Source organism: Saccoglossus kowalevskii, chromosome 8 (assembly GCF_978046115.1).
Source record: "Saccoglossus kowalevskii chromosome 8, keSacKowa6.1, whole genome shotgun sequence".
Taxonomy (NCBI): domain Eukaryota; kingdom Metazoa; phylum Hemichordata; class Enteropneusta; family Harrimaniidae; genus Saccoglossus; species Saccoglossus kowalevskii.
In genome coordinates, this window is record NC_140648.1 from 40812171 (window position 1) to 40836206 (window position 24036).

A 24036-nucleotide genomic window follows, 5' to 3' on the forward strand; every position below is an offset into this window, starting at 1 on the left:
AGAAAAGAAAAGGTGAAAATCAATTAATGTATTGTTGTTCTATATTTTCAGTGTGATTTAGCTGTTGTTTATTTGAAATCATTATTGTATTGTATGTGTAGTTTAATTGTAGTTTATTTTATAAAGCTTTAATTAACAAAACTGAAATGTTAAATTTCATTAAGGATGTAATAAATCATTCTATTCTATTCTATTCTATTCTATTCTATTCTATTCTATTCTATTCTATTCTATTCTATTCTATTCTATTCTATTCTATTCTATTCTAGCATTCTGCAAGACACTATACTATATACGTGGTAATGCATTTCTCAACATGTGGTGAAGAATGCTGCTGAGGCTCATGTCAAAAGTTTTTACATTTTATTATTCATCTTTTATTGAAGGATCCACATGGTGAACTGAAAGATCAGAATGTTCTTATGGTTAGGGGTACCATTGAAGACACTGCAAAAAAATACAAATTAAACATGAAAACTACCCAAGATGCTCTAAAAAAGTGCAGAGAAATATTATTTGTGGAAAGACAGAAACGACCAAGACCTCACTTGGACAACAAAATGATAACAGCATGGAATGGTATGTTTGTGTCACTATACATAAGATCCATAAGAGAAAACGTTAATATCGCTCTCATATTAATGCCATGTTAATTAAGTCTATAGCGTAGTTACTACCTTATACTAAAATATGTTTGGATATTTAGAGTACTAACAAATTTCCACTTCCGGTCTGGTTAGACTTAAAATACACTACGAATATTCACTTTTGAGATATAAGTTTGCTATGTGTTGGTTCTTGGATATAAGCTTCGTCGTCCTGTACTTCCTTTAGTAATTCAAACTTCCCAGTTTGTGTAAAAAGGAAGAGATTTCGACATCAAAAATTCCTTTGCTTCATTATTTGCTGAGGGACGGCCGCTTAGGTATGTGCTCTGTAACTTACTGTACATGAACCTAAAAACGTTAAGTAATCAAACAAAAATGACCTTGTACTAAAGTCCAAAAACTTTGTTCAAAGTCTTCATTTTTTCGTAGTATAAAAACGATTTGTTTCCTAGCTTATTGTGTCACCCTCAAATCAACTGATTTCTATTCTCCTCAAGAGTCAAAGTGGTATATGCCTCCATTTTACGCCACAACTGAAAAACATCTTTTTTGCTTGACATGTTCATTTGCCTTCAATTACGTTTCAGTGGCTGTCTTGCCCATGACATTTTGGTTCAAATTCACGTAGCTATCGCCAAGAAAATTCAAGAAATCTTTCATTTCTTTGTCAACTAACATGTGAGGTATGTAAATGTACGGTAAAACAGCCATTGCGAGCGTTGCCGCGAGTTCGCGATTTATGTGTTACTGTGAACTCTCAGTTGACTGTTTTTGTGGCATTGCGAACTCTCAATCGTCAGTTTTGTTGTCATTGCGAACTCGCAATCACCTGTTTTTTCGCCATTGCGAACTCGCAGCAACACTCACAATGGCTGTTTTACCGTACATTTACATACCTCAACATGCCGGAAATCAAATTTGCATAACAATGTGTTTGAAGGTTGTCGCCATTTCATTCAACAGCTTTCCACACCAGTGCCACACCACAGACAACGAGAGCATTTGAACCTTTGTTGGGAAATTCACGTGCATTAAATTGCGTTTTTAAGTTGCGTACCATAAATTGCATTTTAGAGTCCCTCAAGTTTGTTCCAAAAACTGCAGTCGCACGAGAGATATCCAGAACATTGATTCTTTCAAAAACGTTTGTCGTTAAATTCATGTTTAAAAATGTTTTGACCTTTGTCACCTATTCCCCCACCAGCATGAATTACAGCACTAATATTTGTTCACTGGGAATCATACAAATGGTGTCACTATGCAATATTTTTGGTGTAACTTTACATTTATAGTATGATTATGCGTCAGCATAGTCTGTGTTAATGCTGGGCAACGACGCTTCAGTCTACTGATCGAAAACATAACATGTGCAATCGAGCTTCAGTCCACTGATCGAAGACATAACATGTGCAATCGAGCTACACCTCCAGTTACGTGCCTCCAAAATAGATCCATTTCGTCATAGCTGCATCATCAAAATCGTGCCTACATTCACCTCAGTCTGTGCCGTTCGTGCGAACACCAAGTATCGCAGCATCTGTGCCCCATCACCCCAAACGCTTGCCTTCCAGTTCCACTCAGGGAGTTGGCTTACACGTCAAAGCCTAACTACCCACTTGCGTGACCTGTTGACTAGAGCTGGGATCCAAAATCCACGTCTGTACACAACCCACAGCTTCAGACGAGGGGCAGCGACAACTGCAGCAGAAGCGAACGTGCCAGATTGGTTAATCAAGACTCTAGGAAGATTGCGAAGCGACGCATACCAAGTGTATATCGACACACCTTCGTCAACGCTACAAGCCGTGCCTCAAATCCTCTGTGGACATTAATCTTAGGCGCCTCCTACTACCTGTGGATTCTCAACCTCACGTGACTCACACCGGCATCTCGTCTGCCACATCCAAGTACTTGCGTTATGCCGTGGTGCTACCTTCGACCATCCAACTTTGTACTCGCTCATTATTATCTCGTTACATTTATTTACATGAACTATATTTCGCTTTAGACATTTACCTTGACATGTTCGTATCATCTATTTCACTTTCACCTCTTGCATTTTATATATCACGATCAACATCACAGTTATGTACTCTAATAAACAACCTATCTAACAGCTTGGTTGAATTGATGATAGGCAAACAATCATGGTAGATAAGACTCGGTTTTCATAGACGCAGGTCGTTTAGATCGGATGGTTACTTTTGTTTCAAGTTCGTTGTTGTTTTGGGTGAATATAGAACATGTTCAAGCCTAAAATTGTAGCAATAATGTTCACGTCGCTGTACGTTAAAACACACTCTCTAACTTGACAACATTCACTTACGGACCACTAAGCAAATAGGTGGAAATACCAGTTACATCACTCATGAAGATTGATGATTCAATTGCTGACCGGGATAGCTGCATTTCTATGCAATGTAAAATCATATCGATGCTGTGGACGGCGAAGGCTGATTGTTTTGGTTCTGTAGCCGGCTTTCATGGCACGGGCAACTGACATTTGCTGACTTTTTTTTATTATTATACTAAACAAGCAACATGTTTTCGGCATGGACGTGAAGCTAATGTCGGTTTATAACTAAAATCGGGCACCGTATACTAAGTACGCAAAAAAACGCTCAGTTTTAAGAAGTCACATTATTTCATTACTAGGACGTATTCTGCTGTTAATTTTTATTATTTCCCACTATTTTGCTATAGTATTTTTTAGATTGCAGGCAGAATTTACAGTTTATTCAAAGTTCAAAGTTGCATTGGGATTACGTTGATACAGTGTAACATTGTCGGCGCCGATGATCTCTTACCGATGTGAAGCACAGCCAAAAGAAAAAACATGATCATTTAAACACTGCTATTACAAGACTGGTAAGAGGTAATAAATTTGGGGCGAAAGTATTCCAATAAGTGACGGTACGACCTGCCTGTCAAGTATGAACAAAAGCTAATAAAAATATAGACATAAAAAAAAAAGTAAATTTATGCCCACACTCAAACTAAGTAGAATGATCTATGCCCGTGCTTTTTAATCGAAGTAATGTAGGGTGAGACGCAATTGGCGCAAAGCAATTCAAAAGGTATTCAGTTTTTTTGGTTGTTGCCATGGAAACGGTGGGCCAGAATTTGTTTGGGGTCAAATTTCTCTGTAATGAAAAAATATATCAAAAATTCAAATAGTAACTTTGTGCCCACACTCAAGCTGAGTAGAATGAGCTATGTCTGAGGTGTTTTAATATTCTAAATTTGTAGGGGGAAATACATTTGGCGCGAAGCTATTAAAAAATCAGTTTTTTGGCTGTTGCCCAATGGTGGGCCAAAAAAATTTTTCAGATTTTTCTTAATAACTAGGGTGAAGGTGTGACATACCTGCTACGTTTGAGCGAAATCGGCCAAGCCAAAAAAATCACAGAAGAATTAATACGTGAAAACTGTGGAAATCAGAAACACAGACACGCACACAAAAGTGATTTTAAGGGTAATCCTAGCGATGCGGATCACCAATATGTTATTTAGAGTACTAACAAATTTCCACTTCTGGTCCGATTAGTATTAAAATACACCACGAATATTCACTTTTGAGATTTTTTTGGATATTTCAGCTTCGTCGTCCTGTACTTCATTTAGTAATTCGAACTTCCCAGATTGTGTAAAATCGGAGAGTTTCTCGATTTTTATATTGAAACCGCCTTGGCTTAATTATTTGCTGGGGGATGGCCACTTCGACGCGTGCTCTGCAACAGGCAGCACATGAACCTAAAAACGTTAGGTAATCAAATTCACAAGAAGTTGATAATCCCTAATATTGCTAAATCGCCACTTGTGAACTTTATCTGCATTCCCGTATTAAGTTGCACATTGTCGCTGGATGCAGCAAGAACACTAAATATTACTGATAAATATGACCAATCAGAGGCTGGTACCAGAAAGAGGCGTCAGTTTCAGTGCGTCAACTTTATTACTGTTCTTCTTTTTGAGTTTTCACAAGCTCATGAGCTCAAGAGTGTAGTTTTTTGTATTATTCTAAAGTTTATTCAGTTGACAATAAATGGTGTTAGACGAGTTACATACTACAAGACGTTGCGTTATCCATAAGTCTACAAATTGAACCTGCTCGGCGACGCCTGATAAAATACAACTCAGTCGTCAAGCCACACACATCATTCTAGCAAGGAAAAATATCGATTACTGTTGTGCAGGTTATATAATAAAATATGATATAATTTATATTTCATTTTTGTTACTATATCTTTATTTATTAAAATATGTACACATTATATCTAATTGGGGTGGGTATTGCCAAGTAAGTTTATAAAATTATAAATAAATATTTCATAAATAACACTGACTGCACTGATTATTAATTTCAATAAACAGTAATCAACTATCCTTTGCGACACCAATAAGATCATAATGGTAATGTTTATTGCTCTTTGAAAGTAGAGGCATTTTCAGAGCATGGGTCTTATTTTGGAACTCCTGCCAGGATGGTATTCCCAGAATAGCGCCAGTTGTTAAAAAAACATAAAACTCAACAAGGATGAAAGGACCAGTTACTGAGATAAAGCCCTTCTCCCCACGAAACCCACCAGATACGAAACCCACTCACCGCGAAGCTACTAGTGTGAGAATAAAAAAAATCAGTGTATACTGAACTTATAGTAGCTGAAGTAATGCAAATAAATCAAACACTTGCAATGCCCAGTACACAAGGGGAAGATAATGCATGACTTGTATCAAGGTGATTTAGTGTCATAAATGAAAGTCAATCACACACACTTACTTGCTACTTGGATTTGACATAGTATTTTCATTCAGTGTTATTTACAATTTAGGGGAGAGTACGCAAAATCTAATTTGTGGTGATCCAGATGGACACTCATGTAGAATCAAGAAAAGAAAATATGATCACACAAAGTATTAATTTGAAGTGTTGACATTGGCCACATTTTACGTGACCTCAAATATAATTGAATGAGAACTCTATAAATACGAAAAGCTCCAAAGTAAAAAAAAAAAAAGGTGTGATAGACTTGGTATGGCTTACACTACTTGACAACTAGCTAAATGTTTTTGCATGCACATGAGCCGAGTTAGCTAGTGTATATTAACCAAAGTTTGTACTGGACATGCGCATTACCACAGCAACCATTTTCCTTTATTATATCTGATGGTACTTTAATTGAAAAAACTTGTATACAATATCATACTGTCTTGAATATTTCAACATCGTTGACTTAATGCATTGCTTTACTAATGAATTATGAAAGCTTGTAAACAAAATTGTACTGACTATTTCAACATTACTGGACTGATAATGTGTTGCTTTGGTAATAATTGTACAAACTAATTTATTGTTGTTAGGGTAGTAAGGTTGTGAATATTTCAACATTGCCAACTTGATAATGCGCTGCTTTCATAATAATTATGCAAACTTTAACATAGGTTCATTTTAAACCAAAATAAAAAAATAGTAATCAAGTGTCTATTGAAAGTCATCATTTCAATGGTGAGAAAGATATTTTAATTAAATTCTTGTGATTCATCGATGTTCCAGTGATTTATTTTATTTGAATTAAATGTGATTCAAGCACTGTGAACATTTCAATTTAGACCACCCAGCATGAATGAACATTTAGTAATACCTACCATTGTCAAATCATTATAATACTCACACCATGGTGAGTTTGACTCTCAATCCCAGAATTACTGATAAATACATGCATAAAATACAAGCATATACTATTTTTTCAGGCAACAACAACTAATACACAGCATTGGATTTACAGAACTTTATTCTAATAAAAATACTTGGAAAAGATAATAACGTGATGTTATCTTGAGTTTCCATGCCAGTGTTGATCATGGTCTGATTGATTATTAAAAACAATGACTTGTGGAATGATAAAGAAACTGATAAGTATATATTTCAAAGCTTTCCTGGTGACAGTGCCATGTCGTTTATCGTCCCAGGCCTGTTGGTCCTATGGCCGATTACTGATTGGTCAAGAGCATGTTTTTGATTATGCAAGCCGTGATTAAATAGATGATGTACCATGATTTTCTATGTTTATGAGTAGGTCCCAAACTTGAAGAACACACATTTGCTTTCAAGTGAAATCAGCAAAAATATTGTTTTGCCTTACGGACATAGTGTGACAAAGAACATATATAATTGTATTTTTGGTTCAAAGAAATGCATAAAAAAAAATGTCTTCCTCATGAACTTGGAAGTTTTGTCAATCCTCAAAACACAATCGGGTGTATTTAGACCAATTTAGTTGTTGTTGTGTTATCATTGCTCTACTGTAGGACTAACCATATTGTAGTCATGTTTACATTTCATCATCACCTTCCTCGTATCTTTTTTCTCATCACTACCACATTGCTTCTTCGGTACATAGTTTTTTGAATTTGAATTTAATTATCTAAATATAGTTCTTTGGCTAAAAGTTCAAAATCTTGTTGAAAGTACAGAACAGTTTTGTGAGGTCCAAGTTTGAAGGCTGAATGTGCTTTAATGTGTACTCACTGATATTTTTTCAAGAAAATATTTTGGTATAAATGCCTCATGCAAAATAGCAAGTTGATTTAATAGTTAAAGCATTCATGAGATTCATTGCCCTAAATCCAAGATGGCAGCCAAAGATTGTAACTGATTGTGACTCATGAGAAACTCTGACTGGAAAAATTATTTTATTTTTCTTGTAAGGAACAATGGCCATATTTGCTGCATGCCAAATTTCAAGTTTATTGGTAAAAACACTCCTGAGAAAATCTAAGATGGTGGCAAAATGTGACTGCATGATCAAAAATATCTGTTTTTTGTCTGAAGGATTACTGTTTAAAAATGCAACATGGCAAATTTCAGCCACTTTCGGTTTTGAAGCAATCAATGCAAAAAAACAAAATTCAGATAAATTTGTTCAGTGCTGCTGATAAAAAACATGGTAAAAAAGTCACATGACTGCTAACATTTAATTCGTAAAATAGGTACCGGTAACCCATATATGAATGCATGTAATGCTGCTGCATAAAAATCAGTAAGGGTTCAACATGAACACTTCTGGTTTAGTTTAAATCAAGATGGCTTCCGAAACGGTTGACCAATCAAAATTTGAAAGTACATACGATATGTACACCAGTTCTCATAGTCCTCAATGTGCTTGAGAAGTTTCAGAAGTCAATGGTGTTCAATAAATGGTAGATGAAAAAAAGATGAAAATTTAATACACATGATATTCTCATTAAATATAACAAATTAAAAGGAAATAAGATAAAGAATAATTCCATGAGGGAAGCAATCTGTTCACCATCTATGGAGTCTGTGATGAGTTATATTATTATAATGAGATATTTGTATGCATGACATCACTTTGTGCCATGCACAGGTTATCATATTCTTTTTCACATTTATAAGCAGCTGTGTTATTTCTACATCCACCATACACAATACACAATGCCCGAAGAGGTGTTTTCTACCCCATATGGTGGCCAGCTTTTACATGCAACACTGTCTGTGTGATTTTTGTTATCTTAGCCTAGTAAAAGTAGTGCATTATTGAATGATTAAAACATGCTGTTTGTGCATTCATTGTATTTGGCCAAATAAAAATAGATTTGTTTCTGGTCAATCATGCACACTAAGATTAAAAATAAAATATATTATTATACATCTGTCACCGTAAAGCAATAAGTTACAGCGTGCCATATAAGGAAATGCAAATTCCAAACATGGAGTGATTACGCGCGTAAGTGTCTTCTAATAATAAAAACAAACATGGCTGTCACCAGGGTTTGACCGGACTTCACACAAAGAAGTTCGCTGATTCTGTTCTAAACTTTTTGGATTTTGGCATTCCCATGATGTACCATTGAAAGGAAAAGATGTATAATAATAAGGTTATTACGAAGATACCTCAAAATATGCACTCAAACAGTACACCGTCGAATCGACCTCTGCTGCGCGTCGGTCGATACTCCCACTGTACTGTCTTTGTGCATACTTCGAGGTATCTTCGTAATAACCTCATATTAATTTGGAATTAGTCCAATTAATTTACATCTTTTTTTAGTTACTTAACACATGTTAGCACCATTTGTGGCTTATATGCTTTAAAATGTGTACTGTCTATCTAATCAGGTCTGATGATATCTGGATTTGCTAGAGCTGGACAAGTGTTACATAATGCTGAATACACAGAAAGTGCTCTCAAAGCAGCAAACTTTATCAGGACATACATGTATAATGTTGACACAGGATGTTTATTAAGAAGTAGTTATGTTGATGAAGGAGGCGATGTTTCTCAAATGTAAGTTTAATATCCTACTAAATTGTGTGCTTGTGATAAATGTATGCTCCTACACTGGCCACTGATCAGATATACAATAAGAGATTGTAGCAAGTTATGTCTTGCAAATCAAACACTGGCTCATTGATAACCATAGCACATTTCAAATAATTTCTTTTGCAAGAGAAAAAGCTGACACTTTTTTTTTCAGCTGTCCTCCCATAAATGGTTTTCTGGATGATTATGCTGCTTTGATCCGTGGTTTACTAGATTTATATGAGGCTTGCTATGATGATACATGGTTGGAATGGGCAGAACAACTACAGCAAAAACAGGATGACCTGTTCTGGGATTCAGAAAATGCTGGATACTTCACCGTGGCAGACAATGATCCATCCATTTTACTGCGAATAAAAGAGGGTGAGTAAAAATTGTCAGAAGGCTACCTTAAAGTAAAAATTGTATCATTTTGTAATATAACTCAGTTAGAAATACTATGCAAAAGGCTACCATATTTCCTTGAATGTTAAATTGTAAAGTTTATTAGTAGTTTTGTAGTTTTATAATATTCCACTTCCTGGGTTTGTTGTACAGAGGAGGTAATATAACATTACATCTAGAAGAGTATAGAAAACTCTTCCCTCTTAATTCAAATAAATTGACCTGGAGAATCCCCCAGCAGAATTTGCTATGATGATAGGTCTGTAAAATTAAGATCACAAAAACTAATCCATGTGTTGTCCTGAACCTATGAAAAGTCTGATTCTTATCAGCGCAGAAAGCAGGTATGTATCACCTAAAAAAAGTACCATATGCGAGTAGCAAATAGCAAAATGTGCTGTATGCGAGTGGTAAAAATGGCCTATGCAAGGGGTCAAATGTATTCTTTGCAAGTGGCAAAAACAGTCTTTGCAAGTGGGAAACAGCTGTATGTGAGGAGTACAATGAGTCATTTGTGAGTGGCAAAACATATAGCAAGTATGCTATATGCAAGAAAAATAGCATATGCTAGGGTTATCTTTTGGGAGATGTAAAAATTATTTGTTACATTTGAGTTGAAGATTACGTACAGGGTACAGGACTGCCCTGTGTTCAAAGGCTGGATTTTAGACTAGATTCACCCTACGGATGAAGTCTGTTTTTCTTTGTGTTGCAAGTGTAAATTACCAAGTACATTGTAAATACCTGTGTTTTAACCGTGTCACAGCACACTTGAATATCGATTTTTTATTTTTTATATTCAAGAACGTTCGTCCAATAAGAGGGGCGAAAAATCTGGTGTACAATGAGGAGTCCCTCTATCCCTGTCGTGGATAACTCGAATTGAAACAAAGAAACATCTGCCGTTGACTAGGATAGAGGGACTGTGTTTACAGGTAAACAACAGCTCCCTGGCCTCACTACCCTGAGCACTAATCATTTTAAATTGTATAACAGGAACTCATGTAAGTGCGAACCAACAAAAAACACACAAAAACAATGGCTGGCTTCAAAGTAATCTTGTTGGTTGCTCAGTGGTGCCAAGAAGAAAATGAACAGCCATCTAGCTGGTTACCAGGATGTTGTCTTTTGAGGGCACCGCCACCTCTGTTGTTACTTTTTACTAAATCTCAGCAGACAAAAACTTTGCTCTAAACTGTGACATATTTCTACTCACCCCGTCCGAACGTTGACAAATACCAATTGCAAGAAAAATGATCATTATGAATGACAACAGACTTATTGCCAATAAACCCACATTCAGGTAATTTATTGTAACAAATTTGACAAATACCATTGCTCTTTAAAAATTATATACATACATCTCACAACTTTTACAATATATTATCTACCAGTGTGAGTGGGTTTCGTATCGGCTGGCTTTCGCAGGGAGTAGGGCTTTGTCTTTGTAACTGGTCCTTTCATCGTTGTTGAGATTTAAAGTTTTATGTTTCTTTAACAACTGGGGCTATTCTGAGAATACATTTTGTATTTACACTTTATATATACCATAGGCTTCATAGTATCTTTCCTTACTGATTTGACTACACTGTGTACTTGACCCTTTTCTAGTACTGTATTCTCTAGCATAATTATCAGATTATTTGTAAGCATAAAATTGTAATGTGAATTTCGTAGAAGAGTACTCATAATTTTTGAGAAAGTTGGTCATAAATCGCATGACAATGTTCATTGGTCTATTATGTAAAATCATGAGGTTACTGTCCCATGGCACTGTGAAATAGCATTCGTTTGTGTATTCCAGTGATGTATTTTGTGAAACTTGACCTAATATTTTTTCAAAAAAGGCTATTTTTAGAACAATACCATAGAGCACAATGTTAAATACAAATTGAGTTTTTTAGCTCCGCTGTCGACTTTGTCAAGCGGAGCTCATCATATGAGTGATTGTCCGTCGTCGTCGTCCGTCGTCCGTCGTCCGTGTCAATGTTTTACTTTTTCGACTTCTTCTTGAAAACTACAAGCCTGAATGCTTTGATACTTGGTGTATATGTAGTTGGGTAGACCTCTCTCAGATTTGTTCATTTCATGATGATATCTTCAATTCTCTAATTTTGGTGAATATTTTTGTCATTTTGAGTAAAAAGTGATATTTTCGACTTCTTGTTAAAAACCGCAAGTCCAATTGCTTTGACATTACATATATAGGTACTACATGTGGTCCTCTCTCAGATTGTTCATTTTGTGATGATATCTTTAATTCTCTAATTTTTGTGAATATTTTTGTAATTTTTGGTAAAAAGTGATATTTTTGACTTCTTTTTAAAAATCACAAGTCTGATTGCTTTATTACTATACATATTGTTCATTTTTGACTCCCGTGTGCGAAGCACAAAAAGGGAGTCTTTGCAGTTAGTGTGTCTGTATGTGTGTGTGTGCCTGTGTGCCTGTGTGTGTGTGTGTGTGTGTGTGTGTGTGTGTGTGTCCGTCTGCTCCACTGATATCTTGATATCTCAAGAACTATACATCAGATTTGATTAGGTTTTGGTAAAAATCCATGCATATTAATTACCTAATTTGCATGATAATTAGCTGATTTTTAGCTGTTTCATGACTGTTCCACTGATATCTAAAGAACTACTCATTGGATTTTGATGAAACTTGGCACACAGATGCACACAGTTTTGGGTAATTATCTGTGCAATATTAATTACCTAATTTGCATAACGATTAATTAATTTTCGGCTTTTCCACTGATATCTCAAGTACTAATCATCACATTTTCAATAAAACTTGGTATATAGATGTCATAGGACACTGCACAAACCTGATAGTTTTTAGGGTAATATCAGTATATATTAATTTGCTAATTTGCATAATTAATTAATTTTCAGCTTTTGATATTTCAAGAAGTAATCATCACATTTCAATGACACTTGGTACATAGATGTCATAGGACACTGCACAGACCTGATAGTTTTTAGGGTAATATGAGTACATATTAATTATCTAATTTGCATAATTAATCAATTTTCAGCTTTTGATAATTCAAGTAGTAATCATCACATTTCAATGACACTTGGTACATAGATATCATAGGACACTGCACAGAGCTGATAGTTGTTAGGGTAATATCAGTATATATTAATTAGCTAATTTGCATAATTAATTAATTTTCAGCTTTTGATATTTCAAGTAGTAATCATCACATTTCAATGAAATTTGGTACATAGATGTCATAGGACACTGCACAGACCTGATAGTTTTTTGGGTAATATCAGTAGATATTAATTACCGAATTAGCATAATTAATTAATTTTCAGCTTTTGATATTTCAAGTAGTAATCATCACATTTCAATGAGACTTGCTACATAGATCTTCTAGGATTATGCAGACACCTGATTAGTTTTAATTGGATATTAATTACCTAATTTGCATAATGTTCCACTGATATATAAAGAACCACAAATTGGATTTTAATGAAACTTTTAAAGAGAACTATGCAGAAACCCAATTAGTTTTTGGTAAATATTTATGCTTATTAATCACCTAATTAACATAATTAATTAACACTGATATCTCAATTACTGATCATCACATTTGAATAAAATTTGGTACATAAATGCTCTAGGACAATAGACAGGCCTGATTAATTTTGATTAATATTAGCATAATAATTCATAATTTTTTTGTTCTGTTCTGTTCATATTAGTTACCTGATCAATGTGTCTCCAATACTCTCAGCACACGGGAGTTCTTTCTAAGCTTTCTTTGATCTAATGATATCTTCTGTTTTTTAATTGAAATGTGCATTGCTAACAGCGGAGCTATCTCAGCCGACAGGCTGCTTGTTGATACTTTTTTTTTAAGTCAATAAATATCCTTATAATTCCCATACGTACAATTTATTGGAAAATAAATAAATTCTGAGTTTTTGAATTCATGAGTAGGCTTTCACCTTAATGGAATACTGTGTGATGACACTATCTTCAGGTCCTAGTACTAGTATTTACTATACTTGTCAGTGTCTGACTGCGGAACCAAAACAATGTGTCAGTTGTCACCGTCCACAGCAGCGATAGTATTTTACATTGCATAGAAATGAGCACTAAATGCAGCTATCCCGGCCAGCAATCGAATCATCAATCTTCATGATTTATGCAACTGGTATTTCCATCGCTTTTAGTGGTCTGTAAGTGAATGTTGTCAAGTTTGAGAGTGTGTTTGTACCTACAGTGACGTGAACAATCAACAACGCATTGAACAGAAAGTCCATCTTGGGCTAGTGTCATTGTCAAATTTTAGAGAGTACAGGAGACGTTTCAGTCAGGAATAGTACAACTTCATTTTTTGTTCGATTAGCTAACGCTTTTAGGTTCATGTGCTACAAAATAAAGTGCACATACCTAAGTGGCCGTTCCTCAGCAAATAATTTAGCCTAGGCATTTTCTGTGTCAAAATCGCGAAACTATCAGTTTTGATGCAATCTGGGAAGTCCGAATTACTGAACAAAGTACAGATAGACGAAGCTAAAATATCCAAGAACCAACACATACCAAGATTTATATATGAAAATGAATATTCATGGTGTATTTTAAGTCTAACTATACTGGAAGTGTGAATTTATCACTACTCTAAATATCCAAACATATTTTAGTATAAGGTAGTAACACTTGATGACCAGATGACAACATTCTCAGCTAATATATTCACGCCTCAAAAAGGATTGATTCCAACACTTGCAACTACTTTTCATGTTTGTCATTGAGCAATACCATTAGTGGCAACTATTTAACGACGACGAGTAACATGGAGGTAAAAAACTATTGTACAGTATAATAAACAATTGTACGCAAATATTTATTGAAATGCAACAATTATCAGGCAACAATGCCCCTCACATTGTGTAAATTTTCTCACTAAAATGAGTGCACTTTCACCACTTCACCATTTCACTATTAGATCAAATACCATTTCCCGCAAGTGATACTTGTACTGACTATTCATTCTGTGTTCATTTCAACATTTATACACCTAAGCAAATGATATTGTCTCATTTCACCCTCACATACACCCATATTCCCTGGCTGTTATTGCCACTCGCCAAGGGAATGTTTGACCCCTTGAATAGATCTTTTTTGTCGCTCACAAATGATACATTTTACCCTTTGCATGGGCCATTTTTAATATTTGCATACGGCACATTTTACTACTTGCTACTTGCATCTTGGTATATACATACCTCCAGAAAGTACCTGACACATAATTTAGTTTTTGTCATCAAAATGTTTTGCATTAGCATCCATTGGAAGTTTCTTAATTTACTATCCAGTGTCAGATTAAAAGGCACACGATATGTCATTTCCCAGTTTGCAGTAGTCTTTAGTTAGTTATGAAAATATAATTCAGAGCATGGAGGAATATATTTGCCACTCACAATTACTGACGGGATTTGTTTAGTTGAACACTGGACTAGATTCAAGGTGTGCTCTGAGTCAAGTAGATTGCATCATTCATTATTTTAGCTGGGAACACTGACAGATTAATACATCAATACCGTTCACTGGGTTGTGAATTAATAATGACACACCGCTTTATAAAAGCACAGTTTGGCAACATTCTTAAAGCATGTCATCCCACTTTAAAATATCTACCTGTTGATGGAACAAGTGTCCAATTTTTTTGAAAAAGCTTTTTCCATTAATTAAAATCAAAAGGTTATTCTAAATAAAATAATGTATATGCAGGTTTATTGTTAATATATTGAAACCCACAGTCATACCATGCCTAAAATACACCACAATAAAAAGGAATATTAAAACAAATACCAACCCAATGATTTAAACTTTTTCAGAAGGAACAGTTTTCATGGGTGAAACATTGTGTCATCAATATAACGCTTTAAACAATTAATATAAGTCAGCCATACCAAGATTTTAGTTACTGTTCTCGATTTCTACAGTACTGTTTTTAGCAGAGAAGTTAAATAAAACTATTTCTAATCTAAAGCTTACAAGTCTGTCTGTTTGTTTTGAATTTGTATGATATGACAGTGTATGTGCTGTTATCCGGAAAAGTATCCATGCCTGTCAACTTGCCTTTCGATGACAATTTTGATGATTTGCAATGTTGAATTGCCAATCACTCTCTCTGGTATTTTGAAAGCTGATTTACATCCCAGTATTGGTTTCATAATGAAAATTTTAGACATGACAAGATAAACTGATACAAAATAAACATAAAGTGACATTTATGGGAAGCATAAGAAAGCAAGAAATCTCTTGTGGCTTGAATATCCAAATTGTTATCACATGTAATATGTAGATCCAGGTGGAGTTCATCGCTTTTAAACTTTGTGCATTGGCAGTCAGCTAGTGATAGCGCCCTCAATTGACCAACAAAACATTTCAGTAACTTTATTTTTTAATTATGTGTCAGAAAAGTACACAGACTGTGTAGTAATTTGCATATGACAAGATTTGTATTTGGTTGCTGTATGCAAGTCATTGCAGTTTAGATCATTTATGGATTTCTGTATATGTGCGTCTGTTCTATCTCAATAACCAATCATTAGATTTCACTGATGCTTTGTGATAATGTGCAGACATGACAAGGTTTCAGTCAAAATCTGTACATAATACTAATATGTTATAATGTGCAGACATGACAAGGTTTCAGTCAAAATCTGTACATAATACTAATATGTTATAATGTGCAGACATGACAAGGTTTCAGTCAAAATCTGTACATAATACTAATATGTTATAATGTGCAGACATGACAAGGTTTCAGTCAAAATCTGTACATAATACTAATATGTTATAATGTGCAGACATGACAAGGTTTCAGTCAAAATCTGTACATAATACTAATATGTTATAATGTGCAGACATGACAAGGTTTCAGTCAAAATCTGTACATAATACTAATATGTTATAATGTGCAGACATGACAAGGTTTCAGTCAAAATCTGTACATAATACTAATATGTTATAATGTGCAGACATGACAAGGTTTCAGTCAAAATCTGTACATAATACTAATATGTTATAATGTGCAGACATGACAAGGTTTCAGTCAAAATCTGTACATAATACTAATATGTTATAATGTGCAGACATGACAAGGTTTCAGTCAAAATCTGTACATAATACTAATATGTTATAATGTGCAGACATGACAAGGTTTCAGTCAAAATCTGTACATAATACTAATATGTTATAATGTTCTACATTGCATGAAAACTTTATTTCCCTACTTCTCAAAGTCATTTGTTTTTTAGCAAAAACTGTTGAATTACAACAATTATTTAACTTTTGGTTAAAAAAAATATTGAAAAAGATGTTTTTGCTCCTTCTCGGTCATGCTTTAACCAGTTTCATTCGTAATTGGCATTTGAGTGATAAATGATGCATTAGACTTTTCTAATTTATTTTTTTCTGGTCAGCAAGGACACTGCCAAAAAAAGTATGTCTGTATCAACTTTTTACATTTTCTTGAAAGCACAAGTCCAATTAGTTTGATACTTGATATATGTGTACCTCAAATGAACCTCTCAGATTTGTTAATTTTGTTACGACATCTTTAATCCTCCTATTTTGATAAATATTTTTGGTAAAAGTGATATTTTTTGTCGAACGGAGCTTGTGATTGTCTGTTGTCGTCCGTGTCAATGTTTTACATTTTCAACTTCTAGAAGCCTGAATGCTTTGATACTTGGTGTATATGTACCTTGGGTAGACCTCTCTCAGATTTGTTCATTTCATGATGATATCTTTAATTCTCTAATTTTGGTGAATATTTTTGTCATTTTTGGTAAAAAGTGATATTTTCGACTTCTTGTTAAAAACCACAAGTCCAATTGCTTTGATATTACATATATAGGTACTACATGTGGACCTCTCCCAGATTTGTTCATTTTGTAATGATATCTTTAATTTTCTAATTTTGGTCATTTGAATGTCACAATGTACAATGTACTTTTTGTATTAAACCCAGTTCAGCATGTGTATGAGGTAATTTTGAAGCAACTATTGCCAAATCTTTCAATTTTATCATTAGTAGTAGTAATCATCACATTTCAATGAAATTTGGTACATAGATATCATAGGACACTGCACAGACCTGATTAGTTTTGGGGTAAATATTTGTGCATATTAATCACCTTATTAGTATAATTAGTAAATTTTCAGCTTTTCGCCTGATAACTCAAGTACTGATCATCATATTTCAATGAGACTTGCTACATAGATCCTCTAGGACTATGCAGAGACCTGATTAGTTTTAGGGTAAATAATTGTGGATATTAATTACCTAATTCGCATAATTAGTTATTTTTTTCCATGAATGTTCCACTAATTGGATTTTAATGAAACTTTTACAAAGTATTCATCATCACATTTCAATGAACCTAGGACTATGCAGAGACCCAATTAGTTTTTGGTAAATATTTATGCTTATTAATCACCTAATTAAAATAATTAATTAACACTGATATCTCAATTACTGATCATCACATTTGAATAAAATTTGGTACATAATTGCTCTAGAACAATAGACAGACCCGATTAATTTTGGGTCGAAATTTGTTCATATTAATATTCTCTAATAATAATTCATAGTTATTTTTGTTCTAATCACATTTCAATGAAACTTGGTACATAGATATTGCATTACGCAGGCCTTATTAGTTTTACACTCAAATCCGTTCATATCAGTTACCTGATTTACATAATTAGTTTTCAGCTTTTCCATCAATATCTCAAGTACAAGTAATTTTGAATTAATTTACGTGTCTTCAATACTCTCAGCACACGGGAGTTCTTTCTAAGCTTTCTTTGATTTGCTCTTATACCAGCAACCATTGGGCCAATTTAGTTCATATGTGGTAGGATCACACCTTGAAATGAGTAGATGTGCTTCCGACAGTAATGACCACACCCTCCCAAAATATGCAAATTAGATCAATGCAGTTATTTGCTGCTATCTCTACCACCACTGTGTTGATTTTATTTATATTTGGTATGATTACACCTAGACACGAGTAGATGTGCTTTTGGCAATAATGACCACACCATTCAATTAACAGAGGTCAATTAACAGATCAACGAGTGAGGGCGTGATTTCGGCACAAGCCGAGTGAGTCCTGATGTAGGTCCCGAAAAACGTGAACACAACTGCTGTAACCCTCTCCAAACATAAAAGATTAAAAATTTCGGAATGTGACGAGATCCCATAACATTAATGTAGTAATAGTGTATCATCAGTTTTTATTTATTTTTTATATGGCAATGCTGAGGTGGTATAGTAATATTTTAGTTTAATTGACCTTGCATATTGTACTATGTGTATATCAATTATTCTGTGTATACTATTTACTGAAAACAGAAACTCATAAATATTTGTTATTGTTTTTTTAATAGATCAAGATGGTGCTGAACCCAGCCCTAATTCAATATCTGTGATGAATCTATTTAGATTATCCAACTACCTAAACAATGAAGAATGGTACAAAAAAGCTGTTGACTTGTTACAGGTGTTCAGTGAGCGATTGGAAAAAATCCCATTGGCCCTGCCAGAGATGGTGTGTGCCATCATGTATAATGTTGGGGCACCAAAACAGGTAGGACACTCAGTGCTGCTTATAAAATAGATATCTTATATTTGTCCATATCTGTTTATAGTATAGTTCCGTCTGTCCATACGTAATAATAATAATAATAATAATAACTTTATTGCATCCTTAGAATTACAAATGTTCTATTGGTTTACAGCAATAAATATATAAGTGATTAAAATAATATCAAAGTATGATAACGTAAAAAATAGAAAAAAAAGAGTCAAGGTATTATATCCAAAAGCTCATTTCTTAAAATAAATGATTTATGTAAAAATTCCCCTAAAAGTTTTATTATATTTCTGTCATTACTTTTCATTAAATATGTGAATTTTTGCAGGTTGGTAATGATTTCTTTGGGGAATAAAATATTGGAAATAAAATCATTGTGTGATATCGTGGGCAAACTAAAAGAAAGTGTAATTCGTCTTCAACTTCCTGTAATGGGCATTGTTTACAAATTCTATTTTCTAATGGGGTTTTTGGATTGGTATGTCTGCCTTTTTCAATGGCTAGATTGTGACTACTTGTCCTGAATCTAGCCATTGATATTCTTTGATTATTATCCAAAACATTAATGTAATTTTCCAGATTGTAATTAATTTTAAATTTAATGTATGTTCTCAGTTTTGTTTTTTCATTTGTCATATTCTCTCTCCAGTAGGTTATATATTGTTGTTTAATAGTGCTGCTAATTTCCTTAATATTTTGATGTGATAGCTGTGATGTTTTAGAGAGGTCTACATCTTTCAAGATATTTTTGACTGATGTTTCCCATTGTGCTTTTGACAAAGTCTGATCACTTAACGCTATCTTTGTATAATTATTTTGTGACTTGTCTGTGACACGGGACCAGAACTTAATCATATTGATTTTCACTTCAGTTATCAATGGAAATGCTCCAATTTCACCCTGACATGCACTATTCGCTGTGTATTTATTAAGCCCAAGTAGTTGTTTAATGAATTTTAGATGCACTTTTTCTGTTTTAGTTTTGTCCCAGTTATTGTTACTCATATTTTCCATTCCCCAAATTTCAGATCCATACAGTAAAATTGGTTTGATAGATATATTAAACAGATGGATGTACGTTTTACAGTCTGTTTCTTTTGGTAAAGACTGCTTTAGTGCTTACATGGCTTTGATTGCTTTATCTGCTAGGTTGTCTCTAGCTTCTGTAAATTTACCATTTGACTGAAAGATTATTCCAAGATAATTATATGAGTTGACACAGCAAAGTTTTTCATTTTGATAATAGAATTGTTCATTTCTTTGTAGTGTTCCCCTTCTGAATACAAGAATTTTAGTTTTCGCAAGATTTACTTTGATTTTCCATTTTTGGCAATAATCTTGCAGTTTATTTAATGCATTTTGTAGGCCTTTTTCTGTTATTGAAATTAGCACCAGATCATCGGCGTAAAGTAGCGAGTTAATTTTTACCTTGCCCGTACCATCAAACATGGAAGGGAAAGGTATATTAAGGGAAAAATTTTGTCCGGCGTTGTTGTCGTCGTCGTCGCCGGCGTTGTTGTTGTTGTCGTCGTTAATAATTGTTATTGTGTGCATAATAACTTTACTAATTCTATTCCAAACTTTATCAAACTTGGTCACCTTATTCATCAGTATAAAGTCTTCCCTGAGTTTGAACAACAGATGTCCTGTATGAAAATATCATGCAAAAATTGAGAAAATCTGATAAAATATTTTGACTGTTTCTACTTGACTGATCACTGGTGATACACATCAAAGGTCACTGATCTCAGTGGAAATATGCAATGTTGTATGTGTTCAATGAAGCAAATGATTTATCTTGTAATAATATCCTTGGTAATGTATCTCAGAATCCCATACTGGGTTTCAAAACCAACTCATGGAGAGATTGCACAGTCGGATACACATTTGCAAACCTACCAATAAAATCTTTACAGAAAACAAGATGTCAGAAAATCAATATAAGCACTGCTATGAACTGGGTGCCAAACTTTGATCAAGATCTGAAGCTAATAGAAAATCTGTTTAGTCAAAAGTTATCAAATCAAAAACAATACATAAAAAATACATTAAAAGCAAAACATTTCATCCACATTTTAAAAAGAAAATTATTCTAAAATATATGTATTCTGTATTTGACAAACAGTTCATTCGACAAATGAAAACTCACAGGAATATGTTTCAGCTATTAGAACAGAATGATAGTTTTTATAATACTAGTTTAAAAACGCACTTCAGAGACTGCAGTGTTTGAAGATGTAGTTTCTCAGGAGGCAACAGTACTGTTGACTTCTCCCTCCACTGGACACCAACTATTTAAGTTGATTTGCATACAAAGCAGAGCTTGCAACATGATAGCTATTCATAAAGGGTGTTTTTTTTACTTTTCATATAATACAGTAGTCACACAATGAGGCAGTTCATATTTGTCTCAGTGAATCATTCATTTTTGACAGACACCTGTACAAAATACTTGAACTAAAGCCAGCTAAATTTTTCTGTTATCTTGCATGTTTTATGAATCTATTCACATCTAAATGCAGCACTTTTTTTTGCAATGAGACTTTTGTTTTTATTCTAAATATCTCAATTACTTTCAATAAAGCTGGAAATTATGTTCCTTAAAATAATTAAACAAATAAGGCACCAATGTTTTTGTAAGATATTTACATCTTTTAAGGACATTCGGTAGACTGATTCCCCACTGTTGGTTCAACCCCAAAACTTGTTTGTATTCAAAATTAATTATGACAATGCATATTTATATTGAAACAAACTGATAAAGGGAATTATATTATATAACAAAGGGCAAGGTCACCAGAGTTCAACTATGTTTGTGTTATGTAGTGTGACCTGATCAAGGGATCTGTCTTCCAAGTATTTACTCATATCATTAACATATAAATTAAATAGTGTGGGGCTTATAACACAGCCTTGTCTCACACCTTTTGTTGTCTCAAATATATCCGTGATTGTGTTTTCTAAACGAATGCATGCTTTTGTATTATACAATACATATTTTTAATAATATTATAGATTTTGCCATTTATTTCATTTTTGAGTAATTTATAAAATAACACATTACGCCAGACACTATCGAAGGCTTTTTGGAAGTCTATAAAGCATGGATATAATTTTCCATTTAGCTGGAGATATTTTTTAACAATTGTTTTCAGTACAAAAATGTGGTCTGTTGTGCCGTGACCTTTACGGAACCCTGCTTGATTTTTGTTAATTATGTTATTTGTTTCAAGGTATTGGGTAATTCTATTATTTATTATAGTACAGAATGTTTTTCCCACACAACTTGATACAGCTATTCCCCGGTAGTTTCCTGGGTCATGTGAATCACCCTTTTTATAGATGTGTGAAATAATACTAATATTCCACGACTTTGGATAAATTCTGGACTCTAAAATAAGGTTTAAAAGTTTTTTAATGGTTTTATCAACGAATCTGAGCTGCATTTCAAAAGCTCAGAGCAGAAGCCATCATAACCAGGTGCTTTTTTATTTTTAAGTTTTTTAATAGCATTTTTTATCTCTTTTTCTGTTATTTTATTGTTAATAAGTTTATTAGATTCATTTCTGTTTTCCATTTCTGACATATCAGAAATGATATTATCTTGCAAATTGTTGTTCTGATCAGCTTTGTTTAATATTTTATAGTATTCTTCCCACTGTTCTACAGAAATAGGATTAGATTGATTTTTATGAGAATTTTTCAATTCATTAATGATTTTCCAAAATTGATTGGGATTTGTATTTCTCAAATGTGTTAATTTATTTACAATTAACAGCTCTCCCTGTTTTTGTTTAGTTTTGATCAATTTTTGACTCCCGTGTGCGAAGCACAAAAAGGGAGTCTTTGCAGTTAGTGTGTCTGTATGTGTGTATGTGTGTGTGTGTGTATGTGTGTCCGTCTGTTCCACTGATATCTCAAGAACCATACATCAGTTTTTGATGAAACTTGGTGCATATATGCTCTGGGCCAATGCGCAGATTTGATTAGGTTTTGGTAAAAATCCATGCATATTAATTACCTAATTTGCATGATAATTAGCTGATTTTTGGCTGTTTCATGACTGTTCCACTGATATCTAAAGAACCACTCATTGGATTTTGATGAAACTTGGCACACAGATGCTCCAAACTAGTGCGCAGATTTGATTAGTTTTGGGTAAAAATCTGTGCAATATTAATTACCTAATTTGCATAATGATTAATCAATTTTCGGCTTTTCCACTGATATCTCAAGTACTAATCATCACATTTCAATAAAACTTGGTACATAGATGTCATAGGACACTGCACAAACCTGAAAGTTTTTAGGGTAATATCAGTAGATATTAATTACCTAATTAGCATAATTAATTAATTTTCAGCTTTTGATATTTCAAGTAGTAATTGTCACATTTCAATGAAACTTGGTACATAGATGTCATAGGACACTGCACAGACCTGATAGTTTTTAGGGTAATATGAGTACATATTAATTACCTAATTTGCATAATTAATTAATTTTCAGCTTTTGATATTTCAAGTACTAATCATCACATTTCAATGACACTTGGTACATAGATGTCATAGGACACTGCACAGACCTGATAGTTTTTAGGGTAATACGAGTACATATTAATTACCTAATTAGCATAATTAATTATATTTCAGCTTTTGATATTTCAAGTAGTAATCATCACATTTCAATGAAATTTGGTACATAGATGTCATAGGACACTGCACAGACCTGATAGTTTTTTGGGTAATATCAGTAGATATTAATTACCGAATTAGCATAATTAATTAATTTTCAGCTTTTGATATTTCAAGTAGTAATCATCACATTTCAATGAAACTTGGTACATAGATGTCATAGGACACTGCACAGACCTGATAGTTTTTAAGGTAATATGAGTACATATTAATTACCTAATTTGCATAATTAATTAATTTTCAGCTTTTGATATTTCAAGTAGTAATCATCACATTTCAATGACACTTGGTACATAGATGTCATAGGACACTGTACAGACCTGATAGTTTTTAAGGTAATACGAGTACATATTAATTACCTAATTTGCATAATTAATTA

General features: G+C 33.6%; 1 protein-coding gene across 1 annotated transcript in view; it reads left to right on the plus strand.

Moving 5' to 3' along the window:
* LOC102808402 (spermatogenesis-associated protein 20-like) overlaps window positions 1–24036 on the plus strand; it is a 205716-nt gene that overhangs the window by 97188 nt on the left and 84492 nt on the right. Inside the window, exons 12-15 of the mRNA XM_085502612.1 lie at window positions 387–579; window positions 8749–8917; window positions 9108–9316; window positions 18761–18960. Coding sequence (XP_085358738.1) covers window positions 387–579; window positions 8749–8917; window positions 9108–9316; window positions 18761–18960 — 771 coding nt within the window. The remainder of the gene's footprint in view (window positions 1–386; window positions 580–8748; window positions 8918–9107; window positions 9317–18760; window positions 18961–24036) is intronic.